The following is a 21939-nucleotide window of genomic DNA, read 5'->3' as shown; positions in this document are numbered from 1 at the left end:
TAACGCCGGGTTCGTGGGCTCTTTGAGATAGTGGGATCACGCTCTGTACTTTGCATTATGTTGTCTCGGTCCTCGAGGGATGCGGTGTTACCTCCGGGATCAGGGGTATAGAACTTGGAGTCGGTGTGGGAATTGTGGGTGCTGGGGAAGGGGTGTTCGCCCCCTTTCCCTGGTGGCGGTTGCCGTTCTGTCCTTAGGTCGTTTTGTGGTGTTTGGATGAACTCTAAGAGTTCTCTAAGTTCGGGTCAGATGTTTTCTTTGTGTTTGTTATGTTTGCGTGTTTATGTGGGTGGTCTCGGTAAGTTGGGGTATATGGTTGTGTGATGTGGGTGGGTGTGAGAGAGGGGTGGGATGTGGAGGGGAGGGGGATTGTCTGTTTCGCCCCCCCGTCCATCCGTCCGTCCCCGCCATTCAAGTTTCCCTACAATGACAACCAGGGGTCCCAGATCTTATGAAAGGATCTGGTATTTTCGTGTATTAGTGCAGACAATTTGTCCATTTCCATAGCCTCCTTAATCTTTCTCTGGGCCTCCAGGGCTGCCCCAATGGGTAACTATTGTTCTACGCGTTGCTAAGGCCACCTTTGCTACTAGCTTGTTTTGTGCTCGGGTCAGGTTTTCGTGGGGCTTGGACAGCAGCCAAATCCATGGGTCTAGGGGTACGTCAATTTGTAGTGCTCTCGAGGTGGTAGTGGCCATTTCTTTCCATATTTGGGTTATATGCCGACATTCCCACCACATATGGACGTATGTTCCTTTCTCGCCACACTCTTTCCAGCATCTGTCAGAGTCCGTTCGTTTCATTTGTTTGTTTTTTTTGTTTTTGTTTTATATTTAAAATGTTATTGTTTTTTCAAGAGTAAACATCATCATAGTATGGGGGTACAGAAGTAAAAGAAAGGGGGTATGCGTGCATAAACATTTGCATCAAGGGTGACAACTGGCATCACATGTATAGGTACAGGTACATATATGTATAGGTACATTTCTGGATAGATAAAAAAAATAGTTTTTTTATAAATTGATACATATCAATAGAAAATAAAGTTTTGCGAGAGTTATACATTTGCTATTAAGGCTTTGGAAACTGATACGAGTACTAAGGCTGAGACTCGAACTGGTACTGAGACTGGGTGTTTACTTTAACCCGGACCTGTCGTGGGTTTTGGGGTGGTATTCCTGGTCATTGTTATGGTTGCTGTGTTAAGTAGTAGTGTTGTCCGCTCCCGCCCTCATGTATCGTGGGTCTGTCTTAGCTAAGCCAGAGGTGGCCCTTCATGGTGGTAGTTATGGACTAGTGTGCGTGTGAGTAGCGGGCGGTTGATTTGGGGCTTCCTAAGTGGTCTGTGTAGTAAGTCCGTTCTGACCACCTCAGGTGGTTGTGTGAGAAGGACGTGCCATACTGCCTGTCTTCGGTGCAGTCAGCCCATCCGGGAAAACATCCCTGTAGGGAAGGGTTTGAACTACAGGCAATCATGCTGAGTTCTCGGCCATGAATCTCACCCATGGTTTCCATGTTTCCCTGAAGAGTGTATAGTTGTGGGAAATGGATGCGTGGATCTCTTCCATAGTTCTGATTGAGTCTACTTTGGCTACCCATTCCCTGATCGTGGGGACCTCAGTGTGTTTCCACTTTACTGGGATGAGCAAGTTGGCCGCAGTAAGGAGATGTGTCAGGAGGGTTCTTTGTGTCTTGGGGATTAAGGTGGGTATGATCAGGAACAACAGAGTGTGAGGGGTATGAGGCAGTTGTGTACCTGTTACAGTGTTGATCATCGTCACAATGTTGGTCCAGTATCGTTGCGTGAGCGGGCAGTGCCACCAGATGTGGGCGAGGGACGCTTTCGGTTGGGAGCATTTCCAGCACACATCTGGTGTATTCGGGAAAATATTATGGATTTTGTCAGGAGAGTAGTGCCATCTGGATATTCTCTTATATCCACTTTCTTGGATTTTGGTGCATGTGGATGTCGCGTGAATTTGTGAAAGGGCAGTCCGCCATTGGGGCATCGTGATTTGTATGTTGAGGTCTGTTAGCCAGGAGTCTGTGAAGGGTGGTAGCTGGGTCCTATGTTCGGCCAGCAGAAGTTTGTAAAAGGTCGATAGCTGTTTGGTTTTGGGGTTGTTGGTCAGGCAGTGTGTCTCAAAATCGGATAGGGTGCGGGAGCCCCCGAGCAAGGTTGTGTTGGCCATTAAGAAGTGCTCGTTTAATTTGTTTGAGTCTCAGGGGGGTGAGGTACCACCGGAGCAGGGTTTTATACGCCTGCTCCTTGTGGTTAACACATATGGTCACTGTCGCTATTGCTTCCCATATGTCCGCTCAGTCCGATGGGTCCCCTGGGGGTCCCAGGTCCCTTTCCCAGGCCTTTACATAGGAGAAGGCTTCAGAGGGGGTTTTAAGTGTCATGAATGATGTTGTATAGGTTGGATATCTGGCCCTTGTGTATTGGGTTGCTCAGGCAGCACCTTTCGAATGCTGTTGGCTTCATCACCGCCGCTGCGGCTATGCTGTGCATTGACAGGAAGCTTCGGAGCTGGAGGTATCAGAAGTGATCAAACGTGTTATACGGTGTGTCGTTCGGTAGGTCTGGGAAGGGAATGAGGCGGTTATTACTGTACAAATGACAGATCCTAGTGAGTTTGTTGTCCTCATAACGGGTAAAGTGTTGGGGTGTCATTCCCGGGGTAAATTGAGGGTTTCTCAGTATGGGCATTAGGGGCGAGGGCGTGTTTATGAGGTTGTATTTGTCGGTCACTCTGTTCCAAATGTGAATGGCTGTCGTGAGGGCTGGTGTCGTGTTTGGCGACTGTGGTCTATGTGGTTTTGGTATCCACAGGTAAAGTGTTGGCAGGTCACGTCCAAATAGGTCATGCTCCAGGTCCACCCACCATTTTACCCCTGGAGGGGCATGCATAGTTTGAATTTGTGCAATTTGGGATGCTTGATGGTAATCCCAGAAGTTCGGCAAGTTTAATCCCCCTTTTTTGTGTGGGATGTACAGGGTAATTCGTTTTCTTCTACTATGACTTTTGCTATGACTTATAACAGGAGTTACAATAGTAATGACAATGTGTTAACATATAAGTTCAAGATGGGCTGCACTTTTTTTTTTTAAAGAAAAATAAGCTTATTTACAGTGAGACAATACATGTGCTGTGAGGTAATAAGGACATGTAGTAACTGTAGTTTTGCTTAATTATAGTTAGGTTTAGTTACTGTATAGTCTAGTCTATCGATGACACAAGTAATGCACATATACATACAGGTAAGTAAGTTTAGCTAGTTAAGTCGGTTGAGCAGCAACAGTAACTGTGGGTCAACTTAGTAGGTAGGTTTGGTCAGTTATGTCAGTACCGCTGCTGCAGCATTTAAAGTGGTTTCACATTGTATACAGACTAGGTCGGTTCTGTCTTTTAAGCAGTTTCAACTTCAATAATAAATCTACCGTATAAACAGGCTTGGTCTGATATGTCATTAGAGCATCATTGAAGCATTACTATTATTTAAAGACTATACAGTGCATTATGGTAATGGTTTTATCTGTCAGGATATTTAATCTACCAGTAGCTACAATTACATGAATATGCGGAATAATAAGCTGGAACCATGTTAGAAAGTCCCCTGGGGTCCCCCAGGTTCAGGTCCTTCTCTGGACAGGTCGGCAGTGTGATGGTCTTTTTCCGGTATCGTGTCGTGATTTAACGTGCCGTGTCAGGTCTCCCGGTCGTTGAGCCAGGGGTGTAGTATGCTTTGGGCGATTCATCCAATACCTTGTTGGGGCTGTGCAGCGACCCGCCACGTGTGCCCGTCCGGTGGGGTTTCAATGCGATGAGTCTCCGGGCGTGATGGGTGTCTTTGAGGTGAGTCATTTATTTGAGACATGGATGACCCTAGTATGGAAGGTGTTCTGGGCATGATGGGGCTTGGTGTCAGCGGTGTTCTCCGTTTCGCTGCCCTCCGCCGCTTCTCCGCCATTTTGGGCCACGCCCGGGCTGTTCTTTGTTGCTGTGGGTCTTGCGGTGGACTTTGGGGTGCACAGCTTGATGCAGGTTTCTGCAGAGTTCCCTGCCACAGCCTGCGTTCCATTTTGAGCCAGAAGTATGAAATGATTTGTTCAATGCTGGTCAGTGAGCCCTGATGTGTTGGCAGCCTGCAGGCCACGTGGTCTCCGCCATCTTTAGGGGGTCTCTCGGCCCTCTGCCTGATTTCCCCTTCGTTTCTGCCCTGACTGGGAGGACTCCAAGGGGTGGACCGGGATCACCCCCACCGGTCCCAGGGGGGGTTGCGGGGTACCCGCCCGTAGCAGTCGGTCCTTGGGCCGCTCCAGGCTGGGAGCTCGGCCGCCGCTCCCGTCCATCGCGCCCTAGGCCACATGCCCCTGCGGGTGTTGCCTGCTATCTTTTGTCCACTCACGGGCCGCATCACCGGTTTACCGTGTGGACTGAGTGTCAGTAAGTCGCTTGGGGTCGTTTATTGTTGTTTGAGGGTGCCTTGTCATCTGTTTTGCATAGATCTGGAGGGAGCTTCAGTTAGGCACGTCTTCCCTCCATGATAGTCAGGCCCCGCCCCCGGGAAATACAGTTTTTACCAAATATTAATAACTTCCAAAATAAATATGCCACAAACATAAAAATCACATATTCGAACTCAGCACACTTTAATTATAAACATAGTCAAAATTCTGCCAATTCCATCCAGGGGTTAAAAAGTTAAGGAAAGTCCTACTGGACCAAATGAAGCATGGCTTTTCTGCCCAAAACCAGTTTCACAGAGTCTTCTATGCTGGAGATAATTGGGAAGTAATCCAATCATCTCCAAGGACAGAGGCAAAACTCCATTAGCCACATCGTGGCAACATATAATAAAATACAATATGCCCAAATACTGTATTTAAAGGGCTAAATCTCCCAGGGGCCATAGTCAGCAGGCAGGAGGCGGGCAAACAGGCTTCTCCAATGCCCAGTGGTGAAGTTGGTTTCGCCACATTTCTCCCCTTTCCCAAAAAGACTAAAAAGGTATCTGGTCTCCTGTCGGTCAGTGCCTTGGTTAGTCCAGCAACCCACCCACAAAACATAGTCAGTAGTGCAGCCCACCCACAATAAAAAGTTACTGCACCTGGGGAAGTGGGTAGCTTTTCCATTTCCAGGGGCTCCACTACGGGTCTGGGGGGTACTAGCCCTCCGGATCGGTGGGTTGCTGAGTGGGCAGAGACCAGCGGTACTCTGCCCTGGTGCCAGCGCTACCACAGGAGTAGCCTGGTTGGAGCCCAGCTGAGGAGAAGGGATAGTAGGCGCCTCCCTCTGGACCTGGTGTTGCTGTTGGAGGGGAAGACAGGCTGTCTCCCCTTTTAGTATAGGACACTGCCTCTGGGGAGAGGGGTTAACAGGCTCCCCTCACTGACACTCTCTCTGCTGTTGAAGAGGGAGACCGACTGTCTCCCCTTTCCATAAGTTGTCCTGTCACTGGGGTGAGAGACCAACTGTCTCTGCTCCCTGTAGGACACTCTGCCGCTGGGGAGGGAGGACGCTGCTCTCCACTCCCATTAGCTTGGGCGCAGAGACCACGGTCCCATCTGCGCTGGTGGGGGGCTTAGTGTCTCCCCTTGGTGGGCTACGCTGCCGCTGGGGAGAGGGGGTAACAAACTCCTCTCCCTTACACACTTCAGCCGGTGGGGAGAGGGGGTAACAGGCTCCTCTCCCTGACACTCTCTCTGCTGTTGAAGAGGGAGACCGACTGTCTCCCCTTTCCATAAGTTGTCCTGTCGCTGGGGTGAGAGACCAACTGTCTCTGCTCCCTGTAGGACACTCTGCCGCTGGGGAGGGAGGACGCTGCTCTCCACTCCCAGTAGCTTGGGCGCAGAGACCACGGTCCCATCTGCACTGGTGGGGGGCTTAGTGTCTCCCCTTGATGGGCTACGCTGCCGCTGGGGAGAGGGGGTAACAAACTCCTCTCCCTTACACACTTCCCGCCACTGGGGACAGGGGGTAACAGGCTCCTCTCCCTGACACTCTCTCAGCTGGTAGAGAGGGGGACCGACTGTCTCCCCTTCCAATAGTGCCCTCTGCCGCTTGGGAGTGAAACCAGTTGTATCTCCTCCCTCTAATGTACTCTGCCGCTGGGGATCTGGGCCAACTGCCCAGCATCCCTGTAGGGCCGGTAGAGAGACCGCAGTCCCATCTCCACCTGCCATCTGTGGGTCTTCCCAGGACCAGTCTATGAGGTCCCTCAACATTTGAGAGTAGGGACCACCTGCTTCTGCACCCGGTAACTCCGGCTGCTGCTGGGGATCTGGGATGACCGCTCAGCATCCCTGTAGCTCAACCTGCCGCTGGGGAGGGAGGACGCGGTGTAAGAAATGATGAATTAGAATCAAATTAGAAGGTAAATCAAGTTTAAGAAATAGAATGTAGATCTGTATGATTGACCTTTGGACCTTTAATATCAAAAGGAGATGTTACAAGTGCCATGTAAACCAGGAGGAACAAGGTGGGGTAAATTCCAGGACAAACAGTCTTAGATCTAAACAGTTAATGTAGATGGGACAGTTGGGTTATCAACTCCAAAATCAAAGGCCTTTTGTCTTACTGTTAACAAAGCATACCTTAGAACAGGATATTAAACCAGTTTGTTCATCCTGAGTTTTGTGTTATCAATAGGGTGTTAATGAGTTTTCCCCAACTTATATTTAAATAACAAATAGCTGTTTACTTCTATTGTGAACCACCTACATCAAACAAGAAATAAGGAATTTATTGTTTAGCTTTTGATCCTCCCAAACCCATCACATGCCCCCAAGATAATTTAGGTAGATGGAGGGAAGATATGGGTAAATGGAAGGAACAACTTCAAAGAGAAAAAGCTGTATAAATGTAGGCCCAAAATGGCTAGAAGGAGGGCAGTTCTGGTAGGAGCTTTCAATGAGTGACTACCAAGCAGAGGTCCAGAGGAGAGTTCAATATACAGATCTACACTCTGTTGGTAACTATATTTGACTGGGATACTTGGTTGTTTTCTGTGATAGTTGTGGTACTGTATTGTTTTATATCATTGTGTGTTGTTTGGTTTAACCTCACTATATTTGCTGTGTATTAGATTATAGAGCAGGTTGAATTATTGCATATACTGTATATGTGCTGTGTATTATACTTTAGAGCACATTTGTCTTTGTTTTGTAGCTTGTATATGAACTGTTTATTATTCTGATGCAAGTTAATAACCAATATATATTGTGGTTGCTTTAATTGATTATTTGAGATATTTTATTTATGGAAAATGTTGTGATTATTCCATTCTTCTGTGATACACTGTTACTTGAATGTTTTGAATGTTATTAATTATTGAGGTTTCTATGTTTAATACTCTTTTATTAAACCTGATGTATTACCAGTGAATTTATTTCTTTTATTACACTTGTTCGTGTGTTTTATTTGTTGCACCTTCCTCAAAGAACAGGGACCCTGTGTGGAAGGGTAAACTGTAATTTCTTACAGCGGCTCTCCTCTCCCTGCAAGGTACACTGCCGCTGGGGAGGGGAGACGATACTCTCCACTCCCTGCACTTCACACTGCCGCTGGGGATCTGGCCCGACTGCCCAGCATCCCTGTAGGGCCGGTAGAGAGACCGCCGTCCCATCTCCACCTGCCATCTGTGGGTCTTCCCAGGACCAGTCTAGAAGGTCTGGTTCTGCTTGTTGGGTAGGTTGGGGCTGCATGAAGCTGAGCAGGTGTTGGTAGTCCTGCTTCAGCTCCCACTCCCTTGTTACCAGGTGGGTCATGTCTTTGCTCACCTCGCATTCGTCAGCCTAGACATACATGCCCATCCGGTAGTCGTAGATGTCCCAAAACCTAGACCCCTCCGTGCTGCCAAGATCAATGTCGTCCTCCAAGGCATCCCATAATAAACCCGGGCCATCATAATCATCCCCCTCCGGTAAGTCATGCTCGGCCGTCCAGGGGGTAAGTCGAACGGTATGCCACCAGAGGGCCTGGTATGCGTTGTCTAGTCAGATCTCTTGCCATACCAGGGTCTCTTCTGTAACCCACTCATCCAGGGGCTGCTCTCCCAATAGATACATCCGCATCGCCACACGCTTCAGTAGCCGCTGCTCATCACTGGGGAGACTCTCACCTCGCCGCCACTGGGCATCTTCCAGGGCATCATACCAGAGTTCCTTTCTGTCTGCATCCCTGTAGTCCGCGGCCGCCTCCTCTTCCTCATCATGGAACGCTGTCCAAAAACTAGCCAATTCCATCCTGCTGTAGCCAGGGGCGCTGTACGGATACTAGCGTTGCCCTCAATTTGTAACTCCAAACGTTACCAGTGTCTCTGAGCTTCTTCTCCTCGCACTAGGACGCCATCCCACCGCTTGCCACCAATGTAACGGATCGACGGGCACCCCGACTGGGTACCTCCGTTGATGGATGCTCCTAGCGCTTCCTGAGGACTCCAAGCACTGCAGCAGATACCACGACCACCGAACCGGAGAAGCATACGAATGCTCTCAAGCATATGAATGCTGTAAAGCATACAATCAGCTTACACTACTGGCAATCAGCATACAATCCAATTCCCCCAATAACAAGACGACACTTTGTTTGAGGTCAAGCAGAACTGACTGTACTGGCACATACAGCCTCTTTTATCCCCAATCCTCAAACTTAGTATCTCCAAGGTAGTCAAAGTAGTATCTTATTATCTCCAAGTACAGGGGCAAAACTCCATTAGCCACATGGTGGCAACATATAATAAAATACAATATGCCCAAATACTGTATTTAAAGGGCTAAATCTCCCAGGGGCCATAGTCAGCAGGAAGGAGGCGAGTAAACAGGCTTCTCCAATGCCCAGTGGCGAAGTTGGTTTCGCCACACCGTTTGTGTTGCATTTTCTTTTTAAGTCTGTTGGCCAAGAGGGAGTCTGCTTTATTAGATTTCTCGTAAAACATCTGCCTTGTCCACAGCAGTGTTTTTTTCGAGTCTTTGGCCATGAATTCATGGATGGCTTGTTTGTGTACCTGTATCTGTTGTTGTAGGTCAGGGGTGGGGTTTTGTTTGTGAGTGTGTTCCGTCGTGCGGAGTTCGGTGAGGTGGTGGTTTAGTCGGGAAAGTTTCTCTTTTTTTTTTTTTTTTATTCTTTATTTTTGTTGTGCTTTGTAAGGTGCACAACTTGTCATAAGACATGTCATCCATAGTGTAACATTGGTCATTGCATTGTAACAGAACATATCATTTATACAGCACGTTTTATAATGTGTATGATAATCTCACTTGTACAGTACAGAAAGGGTAGTCAGCCGTATTCAAAGGGTGTTAAAACCTACAGACTTCTGGGTTAATAGGGGGGGGGGAGGGGGATTGCTTGGGGTACCTATGATATACTGCCGTAGTCATAACTGTATTCTCGTCCTCAGTCTGCCGTCATTGGTAATGAATTGTACTAATTTTAAAATCAAAATCAGAACTAATATGAAAAGTGGGAGCTGCTGGTCGTATTAAGCATGGTGGGTAGGTTAGTGGGGGGGTATACAACTCTGCAGAACTCGTGTAGCTACTACTAACGGAGCCAATTTAGATTAAAATCTTAAAAGCATAGATAAAAAATAAAAATGTAACAACCATAAAACCATAAAACCAACAAACAAGATTTAGTGTCCATGCTAACACCTAGAGAAAAGGTGAGCTCGCAAGAAGCTTGTGTGGTGAGATGGACGAGCTGTTGCGTTAGTCCTCTTCATGGTGGCGGGTCACGGGATCCCCCTGCGGCCTCTCTTGGGACAAACAGAGTAATGTGGTCTACTGACCAGGAGGGTTGTTGCGACAAGGGAAAGGTGCTCACGGGCAGTCCCAGGTCCCGTAGGAAACGGTGGGATTCAGTTAGGTGAGTGAGTGAGTGTGTCTTGCCCCCTCTTTCTACCGTCAGCTTGTGTATTCCCCATTTATATGGTACTTTGTTTTCCTGGAGGTGCTGAGTGAGTTGGCGTAGTGACCGTCGCCAGGTGATGGTGTGGCAGGATATGTCCCTATAAAATGTCAGCTGGTGCCCCTCAAAGGTAGTGCTGTATCTTTGGTTGCTGTTAGAATAGCACCTCTGTCTGAGTCCCGGACCAGCTTTACAAGAATATCTCGTGATGACTCTGGAGGAGCTCTGGGGGCCTTAGGTAGGCGGAAGAAGTGATCCATAACAACTTGTTTCGCATGCTTTGGGGGAGCAGTGTAGCAAGGAGTCTCCGGATGAAATGTGGCAGTTCACCAGCAGTTATGGTCTCAGGGACTCCCCTAATTCTCACGTTTCTTGCTTTCATCCTGTCCTCCATATTGGCCAAGCGGTTGAGCACGTCCTCATTGCTCTTCCGCAGTGAGCCTAGGGCACCATCTGTGGCTGTTTGGTCCACTTTCGTCGTGTCCATGTCATCCTCCAATCTGATAATCCTGTCAGTGAAGGTGGCCACTTCTTCCCTCACCCCAGCCACATCTGCTTGGAACATGGCCCTTATCTCATGCAAAAGGGCTTTAATGTCTGCTTTAGTCGAGGGGGCAGTATCTCCCTCTTTTGGGGGCTGGTGGGTGGTAGTAAGTACCTCTGGGAAGGTGGATAGTTCCTCTGGTAAGCTCTCTGCATCAGATGAGTCGGAGGTGGAGGCCGGCGCCGGCGCCATCTTTGCTGGTGCAGGCCTGGTCGGCTGCTGCAGGAACGTGCCGATATCTCGGGTTCCTGGGCTCCTATCTGCCTGAAGTTTTTTGGAGCGTCTCCCCATTGTGTGAGGTGCAGGTAAATCCTGTCTCCGGGCACCGGTTGTGTTTCTGACGGCCGATTACAGCCTTTGGCAGGGCTATTGGTCCGGAGCTCTCACAGTGTGCGTTCGGCTTGATCGGCAGTTGGCTCCGCCCCCGAAAGTTTCTCTTTTTTGTGGGCTGTGTGAAATAAGGTTGCCTCTGATGACTGCCTTATGCGCTGCCCAGAGCGTACCTACCGAGGGCACCGAGCCTTTATTGGTTTTAAAGAAGTCCTGTATGGCTTCTTTGATTGTGTTTTTGATGTGTGGGACATGGAGTAATGTTGGGTTTAGGCGCCAAGCCCATTGCCTGTTCGTATTTGGGAGCATTATGGTTATAGTGATGTCTGCGTGGTCCGACCACGTGATTTGTCCTATCTCCGTCCTGTCCGTGTGTTGCAGTAGGGATGGGGAGGTCAGGAACATGTCAATGCGTGAGTAGGACTTGTATGGGTGGGAGAAGAATGTAAAGTCCGTTGTCAGTGGGTGTTGTGTTCTCCACATGTCCACTAGATTCGTGTTCATCAGGAAAGTGTGGAATAGTTGTTACGTTCTGCGTCTGTCATTGGATGGGGATGGCACCGCATTGAATTTCCCCCACCACCACCTTGTGGTGGGAGGGGAATAGGCCCAGATCTAAGAACTCGGTGCCTCTTGTTCGGGTTGTTCAGGCCCTTGCAATTTATCGAGACACATGTTAGTGTGGCGGTTGGCATTGTGTCGCGGTTACTGTTTCGTGTGGCGTGCGAAATCTTCTTCTTGTAAGAGATTTTGCAGATCCCTTTTTGTGAGAGGGGAGTCTGCTGTTTCCGGATGCCTGCTGTTTGCTGTTTCTGCTCCGGAGCCCTCCATGTCGGAGCGGCAAGATGGCGGTTTTGGCGTGCTTTGCGGGCGGAATATCGATGCCACCAAAGGGGTTTTCTCCTTCTTTCTCTTCCCTCCGCCCATGGGGGAGGGGGTGCCTGGGTCTGTGGAGGCTGGTTTGCCCTTTTTTGCGGGTGTTTAGTGGCCGTGGTAGCTGATGGTGGCGGATTGCAATCACGGGGGAGAGAGAGCCGTCGGACTACACGTCCATCTTCTATCACGGTCAGGCTCCGCCCCCTACGTTTATCTTTTAAATTATATAAAGTTTTATTTATTCTAGAGACTAGTTTGTTATTATTATCTATAAGTATTAAGTTATCTTGATTTTGATCTTTACTGATATGTTTTGATCTCAAAAAGTTCACTAATCTTAAATATGTAAAGAACTCACCTGCTGGTTAGTTAAATTTGTTCTGTAGCTTACTAAAGGGGGACATTTTCCCACATTCCAAAAGATATCCCATATATAAAATTCCCGATTCTTTCTACTTATCCACTTTTATATCTTCAATATAAATTTCAGAGGGGGGGCGGGGCCTGGCCGCCGGCGGGATCAGACGCGTTCTGTCTGAGCTCCTGCTCCGGGACTGGAAAAACGGCGAAAACCGCTAGAAATAGCTCACCCAGCACACCGAAACGACAACCAAACTGACCCTCATCTGCAGAGGTACACGGGGACACCCGCCAAGACCACCAGCACCGTCCCGACAAGGGCCTGGGGCACAAGGGAGCTTGAGCCGGGACGAGACGGCCGCTCTCCCGGGTCTCCGGCCGGTGCCTGGCCTCCCCCCCCCCTATGGACCGGGGGGGTTATCCCAGTCTGCATGGGCAACGGGAGGTGCGGCAAGCGGGCAAGCAAATGAATACCCTGCCGCAGATCATGGGGCATTCCTCATTAAGATGGCCGCCGCACGCCAGCCATGTGCACGACCTACCCGCAAACAGAGTGAGGGGGAAGCCTTCCAACACTACAGCCGGCCCCAGTGATATGTCGGCTGACCATCACCTAAGGTACAATCACAGTTGACGAGCATAGAAAGAGGGGGTGGAAGTGGAAGGGATATCCGGTGTAGCGCTCTAATAGTAGTGGATATACAGAAATAATAGAAAGAAATCCTAACTGTACCTTAATAGATCATATATTTTTATGAGTAGTATCACTCTATTCAGGGTAACCTTAAACAAAAAATACAAATATACAGAACATAGTGCAACCTGTATACAAAGTGTAAATACAAAAAGGGAGTGCGTAGATAACTAACTCACACTTTCAAGAGCTATCACACTAGCTCAGGTATATGCGCCTTAGGGTCCGTAGAGGCGACCCTCACCCTCCTTTCAGTCCAAGTTTTCTGCAGGTGCAATGTCCTAGGTAATGGGTATAGGAGGGAACATATAGCGTAGTACAGTCTATGTATATAGGAGGTATAGTACGAGGTAATGTAGATATACTCACAAACCCGGAGCCAATATATCGGCTCGTTTCATAAGGTGTATGTGGTTAAGGACCACATTCCTTCTTTGTAAAGCAGGTAGAAATAAAAGCCATAAGTATGAAAAATATATATATGTAATTTATTATAAAAAAATTATATAACATGTAACTTTAAAATAGTATGTAGATAAAATAACACTAGTGGCTTATAGTCCAAAAAGCAATTCTGTCTGCTCACTGTTCATCCAGGACGCGTTTCACCAAATTGGCTTCCTCAGCTGGAAAAAATGTTCAGAAGATATTGTGGACTCCTTCCTGCTTATATACCTTTATTCATTGTGGGCTTCAGGCTTGTATTTCGCGGGCAATTTCCATGGGAACGGAGATGCCCTGCGTTTCAAGCCTCCTCTTCGTTTAGTTACTTCCGGGTATGATCACTTCCGGTTTCGGCTCCATTAGCATCATGCGTTCCACAGTTCGTTCCACCGTGCGTTCCACCGTGCGTTCCACTTATATGGCCGTGTTTAGAACTGTCCTTTGCCATATTAGTGGATATTGTCCTCGGAAAATTTATAAAATTGCATCAGAGAGAGTGGCAATTCATCCAATGTAAATACATTAGTTTATATATCCCTTGTGAGCCATATGTATATGTATATATATTTATCACATGCATGGCTATTTATTTGTGTAGTTAAAGAGACAGGAAATGATCTAAGAGTATCAAAATTCTATAAATTGAGCTATTTAAAAACCCTAGTGATAATCACATTAGGTTAGAACTTCCAGGGAATTTATAAAATCAAAAGCATATAATATGAAGTATAGGTGGGAGCAGCCCTATATGGAAAAAACTCCAAGGGCAATGGATGAACCCCAGAACTATTTGGTTTCGAATTGGAGATATACTAGAGGTTTGACGAGATATAAATATATATATATATATATACATATAAAAAACTTATAATATCACAAAAAAAGGTGGCTTAGTAAGACCAATAAATACCATACACAACATGCTTACTGAAAAAGGGAAATACTAAATAATAAAATAAAAAAAGGCATATAAAAAAATTCACATGTAATGAAGGGCTAGAATATCCGATTAAAGAATTTATAACATGCCATTCGAAAAACCTGATCTACCTCATGCAATGCCCATGTGGGCTAAAATATATAGGTAAAACCACAAGAGCTCTACACATAAGAATAGAAGAACACGGTCGAAATATAAGTAAAGGCTTCGAAAAACACAGCGTGTCATCACACTATAAAACTCATCATAATTGTGAGATAAAAGGTACAATCTTTCTGGGAATAAACAAAATATCTAAAGATTGGAGAGGAGGAAATTTCAATTTAAAACTCAGCAAAATAGAAATGGAATGGATTTTTAAATTAAATAGTCTCATTCCGTACGGTCTTAATTCAGATTTTGAAATGTGCCATTTTTTAACTGATTGATTTTATCTACTCCTTTTAGTATTTCCCTTTTTCAGTAAGCATGTTGTGTATGGTATTTATTGGTCTTACTAAGCCACCTTTTTTTGTGATATTATAAGTTTTTTATATGTATATATATATATATATTTATATCTCGTCAAACCTCTAGTATATCTCCAATTCGAAACCAAATAGTTCTGGGGTTCATCCATTGCCCTTGGAGTTTTTTCCATATAGGGCTGCTCCCACCTATACTTCATATTATATGCTTTTGATTTTATAAATTCCCTGGAAGTTCTAACCTAATGTGATTATCACTAGGGTTTTTAAATAGCTCAATTTATAGAATTTTGATAATCTTAGATCATTACCTGTCCCTTTAACTACACAAATAAATAGCCATGCATGTGATAAATATATATACATATACATATGGCTCACAAGGGATATATAAACTAATGTATTTACATTGGATGAATTGCCACTCTCTCTGATGCAATTTTATAAATTTTCCGAGGACAATATCCACTAATATGGCAAAGGACAGTTCTAAACACGGCCATATAAGTGGAACGCACGGTGGAACGCACTGTGGAACGCACTGTGGAACGCATGATGCTAATGGAGCCGAAACCGGAAGTGATCATACCCGGAAGTAACTAAACGAAGAGGAGGCTTGAAACGCAGGGCATCTCCGTTCCCATGGAAATTGCCCGCGAAATACAAGCCTGAAGCCCACAATGAATAAAGGTATATAAGCAGGAAGGAGTCCACAATATCTTCTGAACATTTTTTCCAGCTGAGGAAGCCAATTTGGTGAAACGCGTCCTGGATGAACAGTGAGCAGACAGAATTGCTTTTTGGACTATAAGCCACTAGTGTTATTTTATCTACATACTATTTTAAAGTTACATGTTATATAATTTTTTTATAATAAATTACATATATATATTTTTCATACTTATGGCTTTTATTTCTACCTGCTTTACAAAGAAGGAATGTGGTCCTTAACCACATACACCTTATGAAACGAGCCGATATATTGGCTCCAGGTTTGTGAGTATATCTACATTACCTCGTACTATACCTCCTATATACATAGACTGTACTACGCTATATGTTCCCTCCTATACCCATTACCTAGGACATTGCACCTGGAGAAAACTTGGACTGAAAGGAGGGTGAGGGTCGCCTCTACGGACCCTAAGGCGCATATACCTGAGCTAGTGTGATAGCTCTTGAAAGTGTGAGTTAGTTATCTACGCACTCCCTTTTTGTATTTACACTTTGTATACAGGTTGCACTATGTTCTGTATATTTGTATTTTTTGTTTAAGGTTACCCTGAATAGAGTGATACTACTCATAAAAATATATGATCTATTAAGGTACAGTTAGGATTTCTTTCTATTATTTCTGTATATCCACTACTATTAGAGCGCTACACCGGATATCCCTTCCACTTCCACTATCTTTGATAGAAAGATAAGCACGGTGGCATAGCAGCTCACAACAATATATAACTTTGGAAGTATCCAGATCACTGACCTATATACATAAGCGCTTGTACTTCCTATTCTATAGAAAGAGGGGGCATTAAATGAGCAAGACCCTACAGGCTAACCCCTATCACACTCAGCCACAACGACCACCGAACCCCTGATGCCGCTGGGCCAGCAAACACTGACCTGGGGGGCCGAACAAGTTTACCACTCACCCAGCACACTGCGAGAAATAGCCCTACTTAAAAGTCTGGACCAGAGGCACAGCAGCTACTGCCGCACAGCACCAAGACACCGTCTTTTCCCGCCAGAATGCTGACAAATGGGGTCACCATGGCATGGAGACAGACCACCTACTTACCTCCCACCCAGCCTGCAATAAACTGACCCACGAACCGACGAACACACGCTAGTGACACCAAGCTCACCACGATGGCTGACCCAGACCCTCAGAGGACCAAGAGGGAAAAATGTATTGGAATGCAGCTGCAGCCTCAGAAAAATCGCGCACAAAAGCATACTGTTTTTATCATTCTTGTTTGCAATTGTTTAGCTTTGTGTATTAGCCTGCAGGGCTATAAGCCTTACCAATAAGCAATATGATTAGCGACGTAGGCGACCTTCCTATATATCTATCTCACTGCAGCCTTGTATGAGAGTCATGTCAGAATAAAAATGTAGATTTCCCTCCTATACTTAGGTGACAGTATACCACATACCTAGCGTGTACCCTCCATCTTGACAATTTAGATGTCATACACCACTCTTGACAAGTATACTTTGTGCCACAGTACACATAGCCTCGCTACACCTAACATGCACGCCTCGGTTTGTTCGGTTTGTTAGCACTGTTATGCTTAGGGATACCCATTGTATTTTAATTTTGATTCACATCAGACACACTCTACTAGTCTATCTCACTCATTCTACTTTAACCCACTGTTACTGCACGCTGTAAGTTTGCATGCCCAATACCTCTAACAAACCACTTCTAAGCAACTACATGAATGTTCCTGCTGCCCCTCTGGGACCAGTCACTTGTTGATACGCGACATGCATGGCCTTGCTGCCTTTCACGGCCCTGGACACAGTCCCTGTCCTATAGGCCTGATTTAAATGCCTGATTTACATGCCACATTTAAAAGCCTGATTTACAAGCCTGATTTATAAGCCTGTTTTCTCTAAGCCTGATTTCTAAGCCTGTTTTCTAAGCCTGATTTATATGACTGTCTTCTAAGCCTGTTTTATAAGTTTTTCATGCATATTGAATAACAAAAAAAAAAGTGCATTGTCTATTTACCCCTACTGTAACTAATGTCTTGAAACCTGCATATGGAATGCCGTTGGGGTACCATATGTATGCCTGTGACTAATATACGCACTACAAAAATAAAGAATAAAAAAAAAAAATATATATATATATAAATTTCAGAGACTTCTATTGGAGTCAGATATGTAAAAGAATTTTTTTATTTGTGAATTTATTTTTGTTTTAGTATGCTTATAGACTTATGAATGTCCGTAACAATTTTGTTATTGACATTAATTTTTTTAAATTTCTCTGGCTCTATCCAATATATTAATGGTAATTCTAAATTTCTACAGCTGGATGATTCGGACCTGTACCAGAATGGAGGGGAACTTGTGAACCACGCAAAAAAATGTGCAAATAAGTTAGCATCCGCCATCTCCATTATGTTTGGGAAAGATAAGCCTCCCTCCTCTTGTTTTCTCCACATATTTTTGACTGATATTCTTGATTTTTTATTATCACAAACAAACTTTATAAAAAGCTTATGAAATTTGAGTAGCTCTTTTTTGGGGACTCTAAATGGAATAGATCTCAATAGATATTCTATCTTTGGCATAAGATACGATCAAATTATATTTATTCTCCCTATCCAGGAAACATATAGATTACTCAGTTTTTGTGTGGTTATTTTCAGTTCTAACCATAGTGGATTATAATTAATATCAACTATCTGATCTAAATTGAAGGTTATGTTAATACCTAAATAACGTATCTCTTTCTTATTCCAAATAAAATTATATTTTGATTTTAGATCCTCTACTTGTCTAAATTCAAAATTAGCTGTTAAAATCTGAGTTTACCAACATTAAGTTTATTATTTCAGTAAATTCCATATTTCTTTGCTATTTCTAGTACTGCTTCTATGGAATGATACAGGTGAAAAACCAATAAGTGTCTCCTAACTTTATATAGAGTAACAATCTAAATAGATATTGTCACAGTTGCGGATAAGCCTTAAAACGTAACTTTTAATAAGTATACTAAAAGTGAATAGACAGATAAATGAAATAAATGGTAAAAGCAAAAGCACAAAGCTAAATATTAGTCCTGTATAGGTAATCTTACTACAGCTGGCACAGAACCCTCTATTTGCAAATGTAGCAGAGAGAGTTGAGTGAGAGAAAGATACTCGTGAATCTAGATTTACCTATTACCACATAAGTATGCAGTAAGGGTAAAAAGGGGGAGCGCAGAGCACATCTATTTCCTAGACTCTCCTGCAGACAAGAGTCTAATTGATGTGTCAAGAATTCCTCTTTTGTAAAAAAAATCTAGTATCTAATTACTAAGCAGCACACCTATAAAGCTTGAAGAGATAGGACAGTAATTGCCAAATAAGGTGCCGGTGGCACAGGAGGATTCTGATGGAAGTAGTCCGCTAGGATTAGTGTATAACGGTCAGTTATAATATGAAGAATGTAGCACATCCTAGCGCTGGCTTGTTCATAAAGATCTAAGTGCCTTCGACGTCACCCCTTATAAAATGCCTACACTACCACTAGATCCCCCCGATAGCAAGCTAGAATAGTGAGTAGAGAACAGGACTAGAATAGGATGCCTAAACAGAAAGAGTGTTTTCTGTCAAAATCACGGCTGTGTTAGTGTAACACAAAGGTATAGCCGACTAGGCGTCCTGAGCCCCTGACACGCGCGTTTCGCCTGGGTTGCTCATTAGAGGAGAACTGAAGACAGGTAAGTATCTGTATTTATATGTAAAGGTTGTACATGATTTGTCTGGGTGCGTGTTTGAGTAGCCAATGAGGAGAAGGGGGAGGGCGTTATTCCCTTGCTACTTATTTTAACCCTAAAGATACTTAACTGTGGAGATGTGACAATGTATAACAAATCATTGTGATAAAAAGTGTGAATTATATGTTCTACCACTACTCTGTCTTGCATTTACACTCAGGCTCTGCTTTTTCTTTTTCAGTAATTAATGCTTCTATGGAATGATCAGGATTTCTAAGTGTTAAGATTATATCGTCCGCATACAACAGAATTTTACTTTCTATATCTACAGTTGAAATACCTTTCTATAATTTCTGATTGACGTGTATATTCTGCTAACGGTTCTATGGAAAGAGTGTATAATAATGGAGATAGCGGACACCCTTGACGCGTGCCATTTTGTATTTCAAACCAGTCTGAATTTGCACCATAACCCATAACTTTTGCAGAAGGGTTTGAATATAAACTTATAATTGGTTTGCCAAAGAGACCTGTGATTCCAAAAGACTCTAATATAATATAATCAGCAGCATCACCTGATGAATTTGAGTCTATAACGAACTTTACCATTGTGTTCTCCTTTAGTAAGTTCATCCAGGATAAATACGAAGGCTATGACCAGAAGATAGCAGCCTATATCGCTGGGGCAGTTTATGACATCGCTTTGGTTCTTTTAGTGGCCGCTGGAATGTTAATTGTGAGTAAAGTTAAAAAAAACTCAAATAGCTGCTCTGACTATCCCAGTGTTCTTCATGTTGTAAACTAATATACGATTTTGCTTGAACGTTGAACTTGACGTACGTGAGAGCATGGGGAAGTTCCAGTTATTGTTTGACTCTATGGACTATAAAGACCAAACTGAGAATAGTGAAATTCAGAGAGAAACTATTGCAAGCAGAATCCATCCTGCTTAAATTGTACGCAAACTAGAGGTAGGAAGTGTATACAGATCTCTGCTTAAAGGGGAAAAACTATTATAACAGCAGACCTTTTCAGTGATTTGAAGTGGTCATGATGCCTGGAGTCTGTATGTGCAGCGTTTTGACAACGTTCCGGGCAGGCTAATGTAAATTCTGTGCATAATTGCCATCTGTCACCAGCACACACATCATGCCAATGGTGGCATCCCTTCACCCGTTTCCATGCCTTCCCTCACACTTGTCTTTGGTTGGATTAATCCTTTAGTCTCTTTGTAGAATTTAGATTACGATAACTAGGGAATATCTACTTCTATAATATCTCAATTTTTTTCCCTAGGACTTCGTAGGAATGAGAGGGGTGCTGGCTTTCCTTTGCGCTATTTTGACACTTCCAGTCTTTGCTCTTTTAGCTTTTACATTTGTTCCACCACTGGTATCCACTTTGTGGCTTGGAGTTACATATTCCTTTTTTGCGGTAAAGTATATAGATATTTCTGTAGTCCTGTTCTCTGTGGATGTATACTTGAACATGTATTCAGAAGCCTTTGCATTTATTCTGTTTTACAGGCAAGTGTGTGGTCTTCAATACCCCTTGTGGTCCCACAAGCTACCCTGGGAATGGCCATGGGGTTTACCAACTTCGTGCATATGCTTGGAATTGGTCTGTGTAACCTGGGTGTAGGCAAAATCCTTGGTACTAAATCCAGGTGATTCTAAAATTCATCTATAATGTATAATGCATGTATAATGTATACCCTATAGTTTTCCTTTTCACTCCACACATTTAATCTTGTGGATTTTTTCTATTCAGTGAAGCAAAGATTCCACTGTGGCGTTGGCAGAAGGTGATGATATTAATGCTGGCAAATACCATAGCGTGTATAGCAACCTCTGTCGCCCTGAATATGGTGGACAAGAAACAGGTAATTGGGGAGGGTAACATGGCCTGGGCTGTGCCTGCTGGGACCTAAACAAAGAATGTTCGATGCAGTCAGATTCTGTTACTGTTGCAAACAAGAGTGATCAACTGTAAGTAAATATTGAGAAATGGAAAATCAATCCCCTCCCCCCCAAAATAATCATATAGCGTGTAAAAGAGAAAGAGATCAGCCCTGTCTAGCATCACAAGGATTTGATACTAACCTGAAAATTAAGTTTGTCTTTTTTTATAATTATACACTTAGCGTATAATCTGTTCAATCCATTTAGGAGGAAAGTAAAGCTGGTGGCTGGCGTAATGTTTAGTTAACCCTTAAAGGAGACGGTGCTGTGATCTATTTTCTTTATTGCTTAGTCTGGGTTGCATGTGAATGTCTTATCTCAGTAGTTTTAAAAGAAACTGTTTGCCTTCTCCTTGACCACAGGGTGGAACACTAAACAAGTTGACAAAACGGGCAGATGCCAAGGATGAATCAGATTGCATCCCAATCCTAAACATGAAGAATGGCAAATATCAGGGCTAGCGGCTACGATCCTTTGACAGACTGGGTAACTGCACAGCAAGTTTGTTTCAGGTGCTGGAGTCAAACTCTCTACCAGTTGGTCATGCGTTGCAGCCGGGAAATGCACCCTTCTGAGACAGATTGACACTAATCATGATGGGATGCAAATTGTGTTACCAACACACCTCGCAATATTCACTCTGAATTGATTACTTTGGTTTTACATGTTACAGTATTTATCGTTTTCTTTTTTTAACGTCACTTACGTAACAGCTGCTCAAACAGTGTGTTAGACTGGAAATCACAACAGGGTCTGGAAACGCTGCTATGGACTTATGCACTAACATGTTTGTGTTTTTCTTTGTCTCTGTAATGAGCTGCTGGGAATACTCAAAGAAGTCACCATTCAGATGAATTATCAATAAGCATTCAAAGGTTTAATGCGTAGTACATCGTATTTATAAAACACAGTTTGTCTAGGGGTCTATACATCAACAGAAACATTAACCAATCCTGGAAGTCTCC

At 44.3% G+C, this 21939-nt stretch overlaps 1 protein-coding gene across 1 annotated transcript in view; it reads left to right on the top strand.

The window, feature by feature from the left end:
* Positions 1–21729, top strand: part of LOC134571919 (major facilitator superfamily domain-containing protein 1-like) — a 100757-nt gene extending 79028 nt beyond the window's left edge. The window contains exons 10-14 of the mRNA XM_063430609.1: positions 19638–19749; positions 20310–20447; positions 20540–20679; positions 20784–20895; positions 21337–21729. Of these exons, the coding sequence (XP_063286679.1) occupies positions 19638–19749; positions 20310–20447; positions 20540–20679; positions 20784–20895; positions 21337–21435 (601 nt within the window). The 3' untranslated portion in view covers positions 21436–21729. The remainder of the gene's footprint in view (positions 1–19637; positions 19750–20309; positions 20448–20539; positions 20680–20783; positions 20896–21336) is intronic.
* The last annotated feature ends 210 nt before the right edge of the window (positions 21730–21939 follow it).

This window comes from Pelobates fuscus, chromosome 8 (assembly GCF_036172605.1).
Source record: "Pelobates fuscus isolate aPelFus1 chromosome 8, aPelFus1.pri, whole genome shotgun sequence".
Taxonomy (NCBI): Eukaryota; Metazoa; Chordata; class Amphibia; order Anura; family Pelobatidae; genus Pelobates; species Pelobates fuscus.
The sequence above is the reverse complement of the archived record's forward strand: the minus strand, read 5'-3'. Positions and strand labels throughout refer to the sequence as shown.